This window comes from Cuculus canorus, chromosome 29 (assembly GCF_017976375.1).
Source record: "Cuculus canorus isolate bCucCan1 chromosome 29, bCucCan1.pri, whole genome shotgun sequence".
NCBI classification, from domain to species: Eukaryota; Metazoa; Chordata; class Aves; order Cuculiformes; family Cuculidae; genus Cuculus; species Cuculus canorus.
In genome coordinates, this window is record NC_071429.1 from 2,434,864 (window position 1) to 2,447,122 (window position 12,259).

General features: G+C 69.1%; 2 protein-coding genes across 3 annotated transcripts; one reads left to right on the top strand and one right to left on the bottom strand.

Annotated features, from left to right (window-relative positions):
* Positions 1–1,374: 1,374 nt before the first annotated feature.
* Positions 1,375–6,920, top strand: CS (citrate synthase). Its single transcript, XM_054051253.1, has 11 exons — positions 1,375–1,543; positions 4,307–4,354; positions 4,443–4,550; positions 4,636–4,701; positions 4,785–4,916; positions 4,998–5,186; positions 5,288–5,487; positions 5,671–5,800; positions 5,889–5,990; positions 6,058–6,267; positions 6,346–6,920. The coding sequence occupies exons 1-11, from the start codon at positions 1,490–1,492 to the stop codon at positions 6,514–6,516; spliced, it is 1,410 nt and encodes a 469-aa protein (XP_053907228.1). The 5' UTR covers positions 1,375–1,489; the 3' UTR covers positions 6,517–6,920.
* A 666-nt stretch (positions 6,921–7,586) lies between these two features.
* COQ10A (coenzyme Q10A) lies at positions 7,587–11,745 on the bottom strand. Of its 2 annotated transcripts, XM_054051255.1 has the most exons (6): positions 11,695–11,745; positions 10,293–10,540; positions 8,956–9,099; positions 8,690–8,882; positions 8,503–8,604; positions 7,587–8,423 (listed from the first exon to the last, which is right to left on the bottom strand). In XM_054051255.1, the coding sequence occupies exons 1-6, from the start codon at positions 11,728–11,730 to the stop codon at positions 8,256–8,258; spliced, it is 891 nt and encodes a 296-aa protein (XP_053907230.1). In that variant the 5' UTR covers positions 11,731–11,745; the 3' UTR covers positions 7,587–8,255. The 2 variants fall into 2 exon arrangements, with proteins under 2 accessions (XP_053907230.1, XP_053907229.1); XM_054051254.1 differs by lacking the exon at positions 11,695–11,745 and having other exon boundaries at positions 10,293–10,671.
* Between the last annotated feature and the right edge of the window lie 514 nt (positions 11,746–12,259).

Genomic DNA, 12,259 nt, shown 5'->3' on the forward strand with positions numbered 1-12,259 from the left:
CCTTCAGAGAAAGGGTTCTGGGGCGCTGGGAGAGGCTGCGTAGGGCCATGGTGGAGCCCCAGTGCCTGGAGGGGTTCAAAAGCCGTGTCTGAGGTGCTCGGGGCTGGTTTGGTGGTGACGGGGACAGCTGGACTCCATGATCTCAAAGGGGTTTTCCAACCAAACCAACGCTGGTTCCAATTCTGGCTCCGTGTGTGCAGGAAGGGGGACATGAGGCAGCTCCGCGTGTCCCTGCGGTGCTGCCGGTGACCTGAGCTCCACCGAACCCAATGCCACCGGCTGTGGCTCAGCCCTCGGGTGGGGATGTCACCCAGGAGTGGCTCAGCCCGTGTCACCGGGCAGTGGCAGAGCTGCGGCCGGGGGGGGTCCCATCTGTCCCCACTGTGTGTCTGTCCCTGGAGTGTCCAATCATCCCCATCCCAGCATGTCTCACCCCGAAGTGTCCTGTGGCCTCGCTTCTGTCCCGGAGCGTCCGTGCCTTCCTGTCTCCGTGTCCCTGTCCCTGCGTGTCCGTGCGTGGCCCTGGAGGGTCTGTGTGTCTGCGTGGCTGCCTCCATCCCCCTGTGTCTCCATCTCTGTTCCTGCCTGTCCTTGTGTCCGTCCTCAGAGCGTCCGTGTGTCCTCGTGTCTCTGTCCCCTGAGTGTCCATGTGTCCCCATGGGTCGGTGTCTCTGTCCCCAGAGCATCCGTGTCCCCCCATGTGTCTGTGTCTCCATCCCTGTACGGCCATATTTCTGTCTCCAGAGTGTCTGTCTGTCCCCGTGTGTCTGTGTCTCTGTCTGCAGGGTGTCCGTGTATCCCTGTGTGTCCGTGTCTCTGTCCCCAGAGCATCTGTGTGTGTGTCCCATGTCCATCTCTCCATCCCCACATGTCCGTGTCTCTGTCCCCCCGTGTCTGTGTGTCCGTGTGTCCATCCCCACATGTCCGTGTCCCCCCACGTGTCCGGAGCAATGAGCTCACCGGGCTCGGGCCCCGCCCCCTGCCCACCTGTGACGTCACACAGCAGTGTCACCGCCCCCACACTGCGAGGAGCGCGTGGTGACGTCACGGCCCCGGTGACATCACATTACGTCGCTAGATGTCTGATGGCGTCACAGGACTGCGCTGCCTTGAGGGAAAGAAGAGTGCGACGCGGCGGCGTGACGTCACGCAAAGCGGGCGGTGACGTCACGCGAAGGGGCGGGGCCGCCGCCTTCCCCTTCTCCCCCCGCCCTACGCTGCCATCAGGCGAACGCGGCGGCCGCCTATAGCCCTGCCCCGCGCGCCACGCCTCATTTGCATATCCACGCCCCCCTGCCGGGAGCAAGGCAGCCAATGGCAGCGCGCGGTGTGGGCGGTGGGCGGGGAACGTGGGAGGGGTTATGCTAATGAGCAGCGCGCGCCCCGCCCCGCCCGCCGCGCCGAGCGCCCCCGGCCCCGCGCGACCGCACCGGCCCCGCTCCGGCCCCGCTCCCGGTCCCGCTCCGCCCCAGCCCCGCTCCGCTCCGCCATGACCCTCCTCGCCGCCGGCAGCCGGGCGGCCGCGCGCCTCCGCGGGCCCAAGGTGAGGCCACCCGGCCCGGCCCGGCCCCGCCGCGCCTTAAAGGGGCCCCGCCCGGTGTGGGGGGGACACGGCTCTTAAAGGGGCACCGGGAGGGGAATGGGGGAGAAATGAGGAGGGGGGCGGGGGTCGCCGGCTGAGCGGGGATGAGGGGCGGGGGGCTCTGCCCGGACGGGGATGGCGGGGGGTATGCGAGGCCTCTGCACGTGATGGGCCCGGTACCGGGGGTCCCCGCCCCGCTGCGGGGCGGCGCTGGGGTGGGGGTGCCCCCACTGGGCTGCACCGGCAGGGAGGGCGGGGTCCCCCCCCCCGGAGCCCCCCTCGGAGCCCCCCGGGGCTCACGAGGACCGTGGGGTCCCGGTGGGGCCCGGGCGCCGGGGCAGGGCTGGGCTCCCCCGCCCGTTTGCCTTGGCCACGGCTCCAGCGTTTCGTAACGGCACCGGTATCGACCGGGCGTTATTTTGGGAGCGCGGCCCAGGCGCTGCGCTGCCCCACTTGGCCCCGGGCGCTGGGGGTGAGGGGCGGCCACTGCCCTTATCCCACCCCGGCGGCCTCTGCCCGGATCCCAACCCGCCGGCTGCTGCCGCCCTCCTCCTTCTCGCGGCCCCCCCGCCGGTCCCGGGGGGCTCCTGCACCCCCACACCGAGCCTGGAACCCCCGGGAGGGCCCCGCCACGGCCCCGGCACCGTCAGCTGGCGTCCGGTGTCACCCCCAGCACCTGTGACCTTGAGGCGGCAGCGCCCGGGTGACAGCGCGGCCCAGACGGACGAGCCCGTGGCAGCGGTGCGCGGGGAGGGCCGCGGCGGCGGTGGCTGTGGCCGCCTTGACCTTGGTCTTCCCGGTGCCTCCATTGTTCTGCCCACATTTTCCCTTCCCGATGCCGCCTGTTGCGCGGGAACGCAGCGCGGTCGCTCGGCTGGGGGTGTCGGGACCCCCCCCGGGCTGAGCTGGGGGCTCCCTGAGTGCTGTCCCCCCACTTCGCTTCCCCTCCAACCAATGGAAAAAGCGAGTCACGTTCTGGCTGCGCTGCCAACGCTGCCGCAACTCTTTGGCGAAGGAGCACCAGGTATGGCTGCAGCATCGCGGCACCGGCCGTGACCCCGGCACAGGCCGGGTTGTGCCACCCTCGCTGCCAACCCGGTGCCTACGAGCGGGTCAGGATGCTGAGCCCGGTGTCCGGGCAGGAACGAGGAGCTCTGCCAGGCCCAGGCTTCCCAGCTGCATCAGGGCGTTCCTGGAGTCCTCGTGGCTGCGGAACAAAGATCGGCTTCCCCAGCGCCCGTTGAGCCCTTGTGCAGGAAAACCGCAGTCGTGTTGGCCTGGCAGGGCTCCGCCAGCGCTCGTGCCGGCTGCTTCCGGCCTCCGCAGAGCGGGAAGGAAAATGCAGCCGGGTTCCCCGCTGCCGGTTGCGCCCGGTGCAGCGTTCGGCTCTGCGGCGGCTGCGGTTGGTGTCGTGCGTGATGTGAATAAACGTGAGGGGGGCCTGTGCCGCTCCCTGCACCGCCTGGCCCGGCTCAACCTGCCTGGCTCTGATCTCTGGCTCGCGTGGGCGAGGGAAGCCGCTGCGGCTTCCGGACACAGCGACCTTGTAAGACAGGATCGCACCGGAGTCCTGGGGCAGCTCCTGCTGCAGAACTGTGCCACAATCTGGGACTTGGGGACTCTTGGCGGGGCTGTGCCGTGCTCCGGGGGCACCGGGATGCTCGGTGGGGCTGTGCTGTGCTCCAGGGTCCCTGGGATGCTCACTGGGGCTGTGCTGTGCTCCAGGGTCCCCCGGATGCTCACTGGGGCTGTGCTGTGCTCCGGGGGCACCACGATGCTCAGTGGGGCTGTGCCATGCTCCAGGGGTCCCAGGATGCTCAGTGGGGCTGTGCCATGCTCCGGGGGCCCCAGGATGCTCGGTGGGGTTGTGCTGTGCTCCAGGAGCCCCGGGATGCTTGGTGGGGTTGTGCCGTGTTCCAGAGGTCTGGGGATGCTCAGTGGGGCTGTGCCGCACTCTGGGGGCTCCGGGATGCTCGGTGGGGCTGTGCCGCGCTCCGGGGGCCCCGGGATGCTCAGGGGGGCTGTGCCGTGCTCTGGGGGCCCCGGGATCCTCAGTGGGGCTGTGCCGTGGTCCAGCAGCCCAGGGATGCTCGGTGGGGTTGTGCCGCGCTCCAGGGGCCCCAGGATGCTCGGTGGGGCTGTGCCGTGCTCCAGGGGTCCCAGGATGCTCAGTGGGGCTGTGCCGCGCTCCGGGGGCCCCGGGATGCTCGGTGGGGCTGTGCCGTGCTCCAGGGGTCCCAGGATGCTCGGTGGGGCTGTGCCGTGCTCCAGGGGTCCCAGGATGCTCGGTGGGGCTGTGCCGTGTTCCAGGGACCCCGGGATGCTCAGTGGGGCTGTGCCGCACTCTGGGGGCCCCGGGATGCTCAGGGGGGCTGTGCCGTGCTCTGGGGGCCCCGGGATGCTCAGTGGGGCTGTGCCGTGGTCCAGCAGCCCAGGGATGCTCGGTGGGGTTGTGCGGTGTTCCAGAGGTCTGGGGATGCTCAGCGGGGTTGTACCACGCTCTGGGGATGCTCGAGGATCTGTGCCGTGCTCCAAGGGCCCAGGGATGCCGAGGGGCTGTGCCGTGCCCCGGGGATGTTCTGCAGCTGGGATGTGCTCCAGTGCTGGGGATGCTCTGGGACCGGGGGCCGTTCGTACACCTACACTCCCCGAAACGGGGGCAGGTGGGGTGCGCGACACGGCTCTCGCTGGTGATGCTGAGTCCTTGTCTCTGCTCTTCTGCAGAATGCGCCCTGCATCCTCTTCGCCGCCCGCCACGCCAGCGCCGCCACGGTAAGAGGAGCCCCCACTGCTGTGCCCCCTTGGCGGTGCCGGCATGAGGAGTGTGAGCCCAGTTCACAGCCCCCTCCCCTCTTCCCAGAACCTGAAAGATGTCCTGGCCAGCATGATCCCCAAGGAGCAGGCGAAGATCAAGAGCTTCAGGCAGCAGCACGGCAGCACGGCCATCGGGCAGATCACAGTGGACATGGTGAGTGGGGGACGCCGGGTGCCCACCGCACCGTGGCTGCCGGGCTGTGCCGCGGCCGGTAACGCTGCCTTCTGCCCTCGTCCAGGTGTACGGCGGGATGAGGGGCATGAAGGGACTGATATATGAGACCTCCGTGCTGGATCCTGATGAGGTAGGGCCTGATCCTGCCCTGCTCGGGCCTCCGCCTCACGCGGGCGATGCCGCAGTGGCTGATGGTTGTGCCGGGTGCTTTAGGGCATCCGCTTCCGCGGGTACAGCATCCCTGAGTGCCAGAAGCTGCTGCCCAAGGCCGCGGGGGGAGAGGAGCCGCTGCCCGAGGGGCTTTTCTGGCTGCTGGTGACAGGCGAGGTGCCCACGCAGGAGCAGGTAACAGGGGCTGCCGGGGGGGGGGGCCGGCGGCACCGTGCCCGTCACGGTGGCTCAGCCGTGTCTGTGTGTCCCCCGCAGGCGAGCTGGCTGTCCCGCGAGTGGGCACGGCGCGCGGCGCTGCCCTCCCACGTGGTGACCATGCTGGACAACTTCCCCACCAACCTGCACCCCATGTCCCAGCTGAGCGCCGCCATCACCGCCCTCAACAGCGAGAGCAAGTTCGCCCGCGCCTACGCCGAGGGCATCCACCGCGCCAAGTACTGGGAGGTACGGGGATGCGGGGATGGGGCTCAGCCACCCCAGCTCTGTGCCGGGGCGCGGGAGGCCCGGGGCTCGCGGCCGCCCCCGTCTCACCCTGTCTGTCGCAGTTTGTCTACGAGGACGCCATGGACCTGATCGCCAAACTGCCCTGCGTTGCCGCGAAGATCTACCGCAACCTGTACCGCGAGGGCAGCAGCATCGGAGCCATCGACCCCAACCTCGACTGGTCCCACAACTTCACCAACATGCTGGGCTACACCGACCCCCAGTTCATCGAGCTGATGCGCCTCTACCTCACCATCCACAGGTACCGGGCGGGAGCGGCCGGCGAGCGCGGGATGGGGCTGGGATGTGCCTGGGCCGCTCCAAGAGCATCACCGGGTAGCGGCTGCACCGGGCTGGAAACATCCCCAGCTGTGGGGTGACCCCATGGCTTTGGGGGCCCTCGGTGGGGATGGGGGAGACTTAATGCGTTCCCCAAACCCCGCAGCGACCACGAGGGGGGAAATGTGAGCGCCCACACCAGCCACCTGGTCGGCAGCGCCCTCTCCGACCCGTACCTCGCCTTCGCCGCCGCTATGAACGGGCTGGCCGGGCCCCTGCACGGCCTCGCCAACCAGGTGGGCACCTCCGTGCATCCCTCTGTCCGTCTGTCTGTCCGTCCGTCTGCACGCTGCTGTCCTCACCCTCTCCTCGCCATTCCCGCAGGAGGTGCTGCTCTGGCTGACAGACCTGCAGAAGGAGTTGGGCCAGGAAGTGTCTGATGAGAAGCTACGGGATTTCATCTGGAACACACTCAACTCCGGCCGGGTGAGTGCGGTGCCGCGCATCACCGGGGCTGCAGCCGCGCCGGGCTCTGACCCTGCCGTCCTCACAGGTGGTGCCGGGCTACGGGCACGCGGTGCTGCGCAAAACGGATCCGCGCTACACGTGCCAGCGGGAATTCGCCCTTAAGCACCTCCCCAAGGACCCCCTGTTCAAGCTGGTGGCGCAGCTCTACAAGATCGTCCCCAACGTGCTGCTGGAGCAGGGCAAGGCCAAGAACCCTTGGCCCAACGTGGACGCGCACAGCGGCGTGCTGCTGCAGGTGAGCTGGGTCGCGGCGCCCGCTGCGGCGCGGCTGCACGGCGGCCCTGACCCCCTTTTTCCCCCCCCCTTCCCGCAGTATTACGGGATGAAGGAGATGAATTACTACACGGTGCTGTTTGGCGTCTCCCGCGCGCTGGGCGTCCTCTCGCAGCTCATCTGGAGCCGAGCGTTGGGTTTCCCGCTGGAGAGACCCAAGTCCATGAGCACTAAGGGCCTCATGCAGCTCGTGGGCTACAAATCCGGGTGAAGAAGGGACGGGGACGGGTCTTGCCGCCCGCTGCTCCCCAGGGAATGCTGCGCTGCCGGGCGCGCCCGGACCCGCTCAGCACTGAAGCCCTTCTCGGGCGCCGGTGGGGGCTCCTGTGGGGCAAGCGGAGCCCCCCACCTGCGCTCCTCTCCCCTCCCCGCAGCCCTGGGGTCCCCCTTGCCCCACAGCCCCCACCCCAGCGAGGCTGTGGGGCGAGCAGGGCCCCCCTCTGCTGCTCCTCTCCCCTCCCCATCATCCCCAGGGGGGGCAAAGGCAGCCCCCTGGGTCCCTCCTGCCCCACAGACGCTGTTCCAGCTGTGGGGCTCCTGTGGGGCGAGTGGAGGCCCCTCCGCCACTTCTCTCCCCTCCCCACCGCCCTGGCGTCTCCCCCACCCCACAGCCCCCACCCCAGCGAGGCTGGGGGGTGAGCGGAGCCCCCTCCCCGCCGCCCCTCTCCCCTCCCTGCTGCCCTGGTGGGGGGGGCAGAGGCAGCCGCAGGGTCCCCTCCTATTCCCCAGCCCCAGGGGCCCCCCGCAGCCCCCACCCCGGCAAGGCTGGGGGTCCCCGGCCCCCCCCCCCCCAGCAGCACTGCGCACACTGGCCCCCCCCAGGCCCCCCACTGCTGGGCTGGGGGCACGGGCGAAGCCATGGGGAGAGACGCCCCCCCAGTCCTCTCCTCCGAGAGGGGCTCAGTCCCAACCCGTGTCCGGGCCCCCCCCGCAGGGACTCGATACACTCCTTCCCCCCCCCGTGTTTGTGTGAACCCCGGTGTCCGATGCAGCCGGCGCCGGGCCCCCCGCCCCTCGCGGGGATCGGGCACTTCCGTACAAACAACGAGAAAATGCAAAATAAATGTTTTTATTAACAAACCCAGAGCGCCCCCCCCCCCCACCCCCCCTGCCACCGGCACGGTGTCGCTCCCACAGGATTTGGGGGGCCCCCACCCCGGTTTCTCTGTGTGGCTCTCGGCCCCTTGTGTTTCGGGGGTCTCTGCAGGCACCGGCCTGGTCTGGGGGGGTCCTGTCCCGCGACTCCCGCAGCTCCCAAACGAGGACGCGGAGCCCCTCGTCCTTGAAAATTCTCTTTATTGGCCTGAGCAGCCCCTCGTCACAGTGAGGCCACGGAGCATCCGCGCGGGGGACAGCGGCGTGGGGGGAGCCCCTGCCCCCCTGGAGGAGCCGGAGCCCCCGCGATCCCGCACCGAAGGGAAGGGGAGTGGGATCCGCAGGGACACAGGGCGGCCGGAGCCATCCTGGTCCCTGCGGGGTCGGTGGCGAGGGGGGAGTCCCCGTCCCCCCGCCCTGTGCGTGCGACTTGTGCAAACTGCGGCGTCGAGGTGGGCACTGCCGGGACCCTCGGCTCTAGCTCCGCTTTCCTCCCTGCATCCTTCTCCTTCCCTTTTGCTCCTGGAAGAGCCAGGGGAGAAGGGGGCCCAGCACCCGGACCCCATCCTTCCCTTTCCTCATGCAGAATCCGGTCAGGCTCTCCTGCCAGCCGGTGGAGCTGCCCCAGCACCGGGCCCCGCCAGCCTCGTGGAGGGGTTTAAAGGGAACAAAACTGGAGAAAAACAGTTCCCAAGAGGTAAAACCAAAATTTAAAACCAAAATCAGCTGCACCTCCAGGGAGTTCGGTGCTAGGACGCAGCTCGGCAGCAGCGGGAGCTTTGCCTCGCGCCCGCCATGGGGACACACTCCAATAAATATTGCGGGTGGGCAGAGTCCGTGGCGGCCGCACCGGCCTCACGTCTGGTGAACTTCATGGAACATGAGCTCCCGTGGGATGCGTGTCTCCGGGCCGAAGCTCTTGGCCGCCCGGCGCTCGAAGGCCGCCACCATCTGCTTGACCACCTCGTCAAAGAAGACGGTGGCCAGCTGGGAGTGGAGCAGGGAGCGGAACTCGAAGGAGATCTGCGAGGGGGGAGAGCAGCCAGCGTCAGCCCCTGGCAGCCGGGACCCCCGGCCCTTCCGCGCTGGCGCGGGGCCTCACCGAGAAATCCACGGTGCTGGTACGGGGGTAGCCAGGAATGCCGGGGCTGAAGCGCCAGTTCGTCTCCAGGTGATTGAAGAGGCGCCCGTCGGTGCAGACAGCCTGGGGACAGCGAGCAGCCGGTCAGGGTGTCCCGCGGAGGCGGCCGGAGCTGCGGCCCATCCCGCCACGCCAGAGCCACGCTCACCTTGACAAGGTGCGGCCGGACAAGGGTGACGATGGAAGTGTAGCGCTCCAACACTGGCGGGAAGCCAACTTCCAGCTGTGCCTTGAGGTGGCCGCTCCGTTTGGAAACCACCACGGACTTCTTGCACCAGGGTACGAAGTTCTTGTAGTCCTCCACGTTGGAGACCACGTCATACATCTCCTGCATAGAATACCTGCGGGCGCAGCGGGCGTTGCAGCCGGGGCACTAGCCGTGCCGCCCCGCCGCCCAGCAAGCACCGCACCTACCCGATGATGCGCCGCTCCGAGTATTCCTTCCGCTTGTTGGTGAGGTTGAGGAAGGAGCGGCTGGGCTGGGCGCACAGCTCCCACTCGGCACCGCTCACCGGCCGGCCAAGCCGGCTGAGCCGGAGTCCGCACAGTGCCGTGTGCCTGCGCCAGAGATGGGCGTGAGCAGAGGAGCTGGGATGGCAGCCCCCGGGACAGTGGGGACCCCGGGCTCCTTCTGGAGCTGCCCACATCCCTCAGGACAGGGATCAGCCCCAAGGAGGAGGATTGGGGCGAAGCGGGCACCCACGGCCGGCTCCTGCCAGGGTGGTGGGGAGAGGCTGGGAAGTCCAAGCATGTCCAGCACCGCTGCCAGTGCTGCTGTTGCGCAAGAGAAGGAAAGCTGGGGAAACCTGACCTCGGGGACACCTAATCCTGGACCGGGAGGACGCAGACAACTGCCCGCTACCCCCGCGGCCCCTCCTGGCTCTGCCTCGCCTCGCACCAGGCATCGTGCCCTCCTCCGGCCCTGGCTCATCCCTCGGGCGCGGTGCGAATGGGGCCACTGCCGCCAATGGGAAGGGGCCAATACGCAAAGAGAGGCCGAGGGGGCCCAGGCGGCATCGCCCAGCGCTGGAGCCACCAGGATGGCAGCGGGATCCTCCCACGGTGCCACCACCAGTTCCTTCAGCTTCATGCTGGTCCGCACCGGGCACCGGGAAGGTGATAGCTCGGGCACGGCTCCTCTGGCTCGCTCTTGCTGTCGCTGTACCGGGCAGCACTTGGCACAGCGTGGGTATTCTCAGCAGTGCCCGCACACCAGCCGCACCAGCTCTGCTCCGGGACGGCTGCAGCCCAGGACGAAAGATCCCGCTTCTCCCAGGAGCCACCCGGGCACTTGGCAGCCCCACGGTCACGGCACAGCGGGGGTCCCGGGAGGGCTGGGACCCGTGGCCGTTGCTCCCTGGCTCAGCTCCGGGAGCAGCGCTGAGACCCGCTGCTGGTGAGGCTGTCGGTGGTGCCGGTGAAGGTGCTCTGGAGCCAAGCGGTCACCGAGCAGGCAGGGAGCGGGGGCTCCGCTCGCCCGGCAAACCGGGATACCGGCACCTGAGCCGCTGACGTCATGCTGGGTCCAAGGAGGAGCTGGCACCGGCCCGGCCCTGCGCCTGGGACAGGATCCAACGCCCGGGACGCGACCCCTCCCTCCCCCGGTACCGGCCCCGCGGTGTCCCCCAAGCTCCAGCCCCCGCGATCCCCGGGGTCGCCCCCCCCGCCCGCTCGGCACGCCCGGGTCTCCCCGTTCTCAGCCCTGCCCGGTGCCGGCGCGCAAGGACCGGACGACACCCGCCAGTGCTCACCTCCTGGGAGGGGCCGCCGCCGCCCGCTGCCGCTGCCCGAGCTGCAGAGCCCCGCGGAGCCGCCGGGCTGCCATCCCCGGGCCCGGGCCGGGCCCCCCTCCGCCCGTACCGGCGCCGCCGCGTGACGTCACCGCGTCGCCATGGCGCCCGCGCGCGTCATCGGGGACGGGCGAGCTGGGACACACCCCCTCCGTCTTGCGCGGGGCACGATGGGAAATGTAGTCCGGGACCGCGAGGCACGACGGGAGCTGTAGGCACAGAGGGCTGGTTATAACAGGAAGTGACGTCAATGCGCGCAGGGCATCACGGGAAATGTAGTCCCCAATCCGGCCCCGGGGCTTCCCGGCCATGCCGGTGCCCAGCAGGCGATGGATGTGGGACGGGCCTCAGCGCTTCGAGATGTGGGACGGGCCTCAGCGCTTCGAGGAGCTAGGGAGCGGGCAGGGATGGTCCCGTCCTGCACAGCCCGGTCCATGAACAGCCGGACCCGCAAGCAGAGCCTGAGCCCCATCGGCAAAGTCTGACTTGCCCACCAACAGCCCCATCCACAGAGCCTGAGCCCATCAACAGCCCCATCCACACAGCCTGAGCCCACCAACAGCCCCATCCACACAGCCTGAGCCCACCAACAGCCCCATCCACACGGCCTGAGCCCATCAGCAGCCCCATCCACACGGCCTGAGCCCACCAACAGCCCCATCCACACGGCCTGAGCCCACCAACAGCCCCATCCACACGGCCTGAGCCCACCAACAGCCCCATCCACACGGCCTGAGCCCACCAACAGCCCCATCCACACGGCCTGAGCCATCAACAGCCCCATCCACATGGCCTGAGCCCATCAACAGCCCCATCCACACGGCCTGAGCCATCAACAGCCCCATCCACACGGCCTGAGCCCATCAACAGCCCCATCCACACGGCCTGAGCCCATCAACAGCCCCATCCATACGGCCTGAGCCCATCAACAGCCCCATCCACACGGCCTGAGCCCATCAACAGCCCCATCCATACGGCCTGAGCCCATCAACAGCCCCATCCACATGGCCTGAGCCCACCAACAGCCCCATCCACACGGCCTGAGCCCATCAACAGCCCCATCCATACGGCCTGAGCCCACCAACAGCCCCATCCACATGGCCTGAGCCCATCAACAGCCCCATCCATACGGCCTGAGCCCACCAACAGCCCCATCCACACGGCCTGAGCCCACCAACAGCCCCATCCACACGGCCTGAGCCCACCAACAGCCCCATCAACAGCCCCATCCACACGGCCTGAGCCCACCAACAGCTCTGAGCCCATCAAAAGCCCCATCCAGCCCAGCGCAGGCGCTCCGAGCCGGCAGGGCTGTGGCTGTGGCACCACGGGGCCACAGGCAGAGCTGCCCCAGCCCTGTTACCAGTCCCGGGGTCCGGTTCCAGCTGGGGCAGCACATGGTGGGGATTGGGTTGAGCAGTCTGACGGTACCGGGCCTGGTTCCAACTGGGGAGAGGTTCCTGTCCCACTGCAGCCCCGATACCAAACCGTAGGGTGCACCAGGGCCAGGCCTGCTGATGGTACCGGGGACCTGGTTCCAGCCAGGGGGAGGCCATCCCTCTCCCGTTCCATCCCTGGTAACGGTATCGAGCTTCAGGGTACCCCAGGACTGCGCTGTCTGATAGTCCCAGGGGTCCGGTTGCAGCTGGGGCAGCCCGGTACCGGTACCGAGCAGTGGGCAGGGGCAGCAGGGCTGAGCCCGTTCCCGCTGCAGCCCGGTACCGGTACCGAGCAGTGGGCAGGGGCAGCAGGGCTGAGCCCGTTCCCGCTCCAGCCTGGGTACCGGTACCGAGCAGTGGGCAGGGGCAGCAGGGCTGAGCCCGTTCCCGCTCCAGCCCGGTACCGGTACCGAGCAGTGGGCAGGGGCAGCAGGGCTGAGCCCGTTCCCGCTCCAGCCCGGTACCGGAACCGAGCAGTGGGCAGGGGCA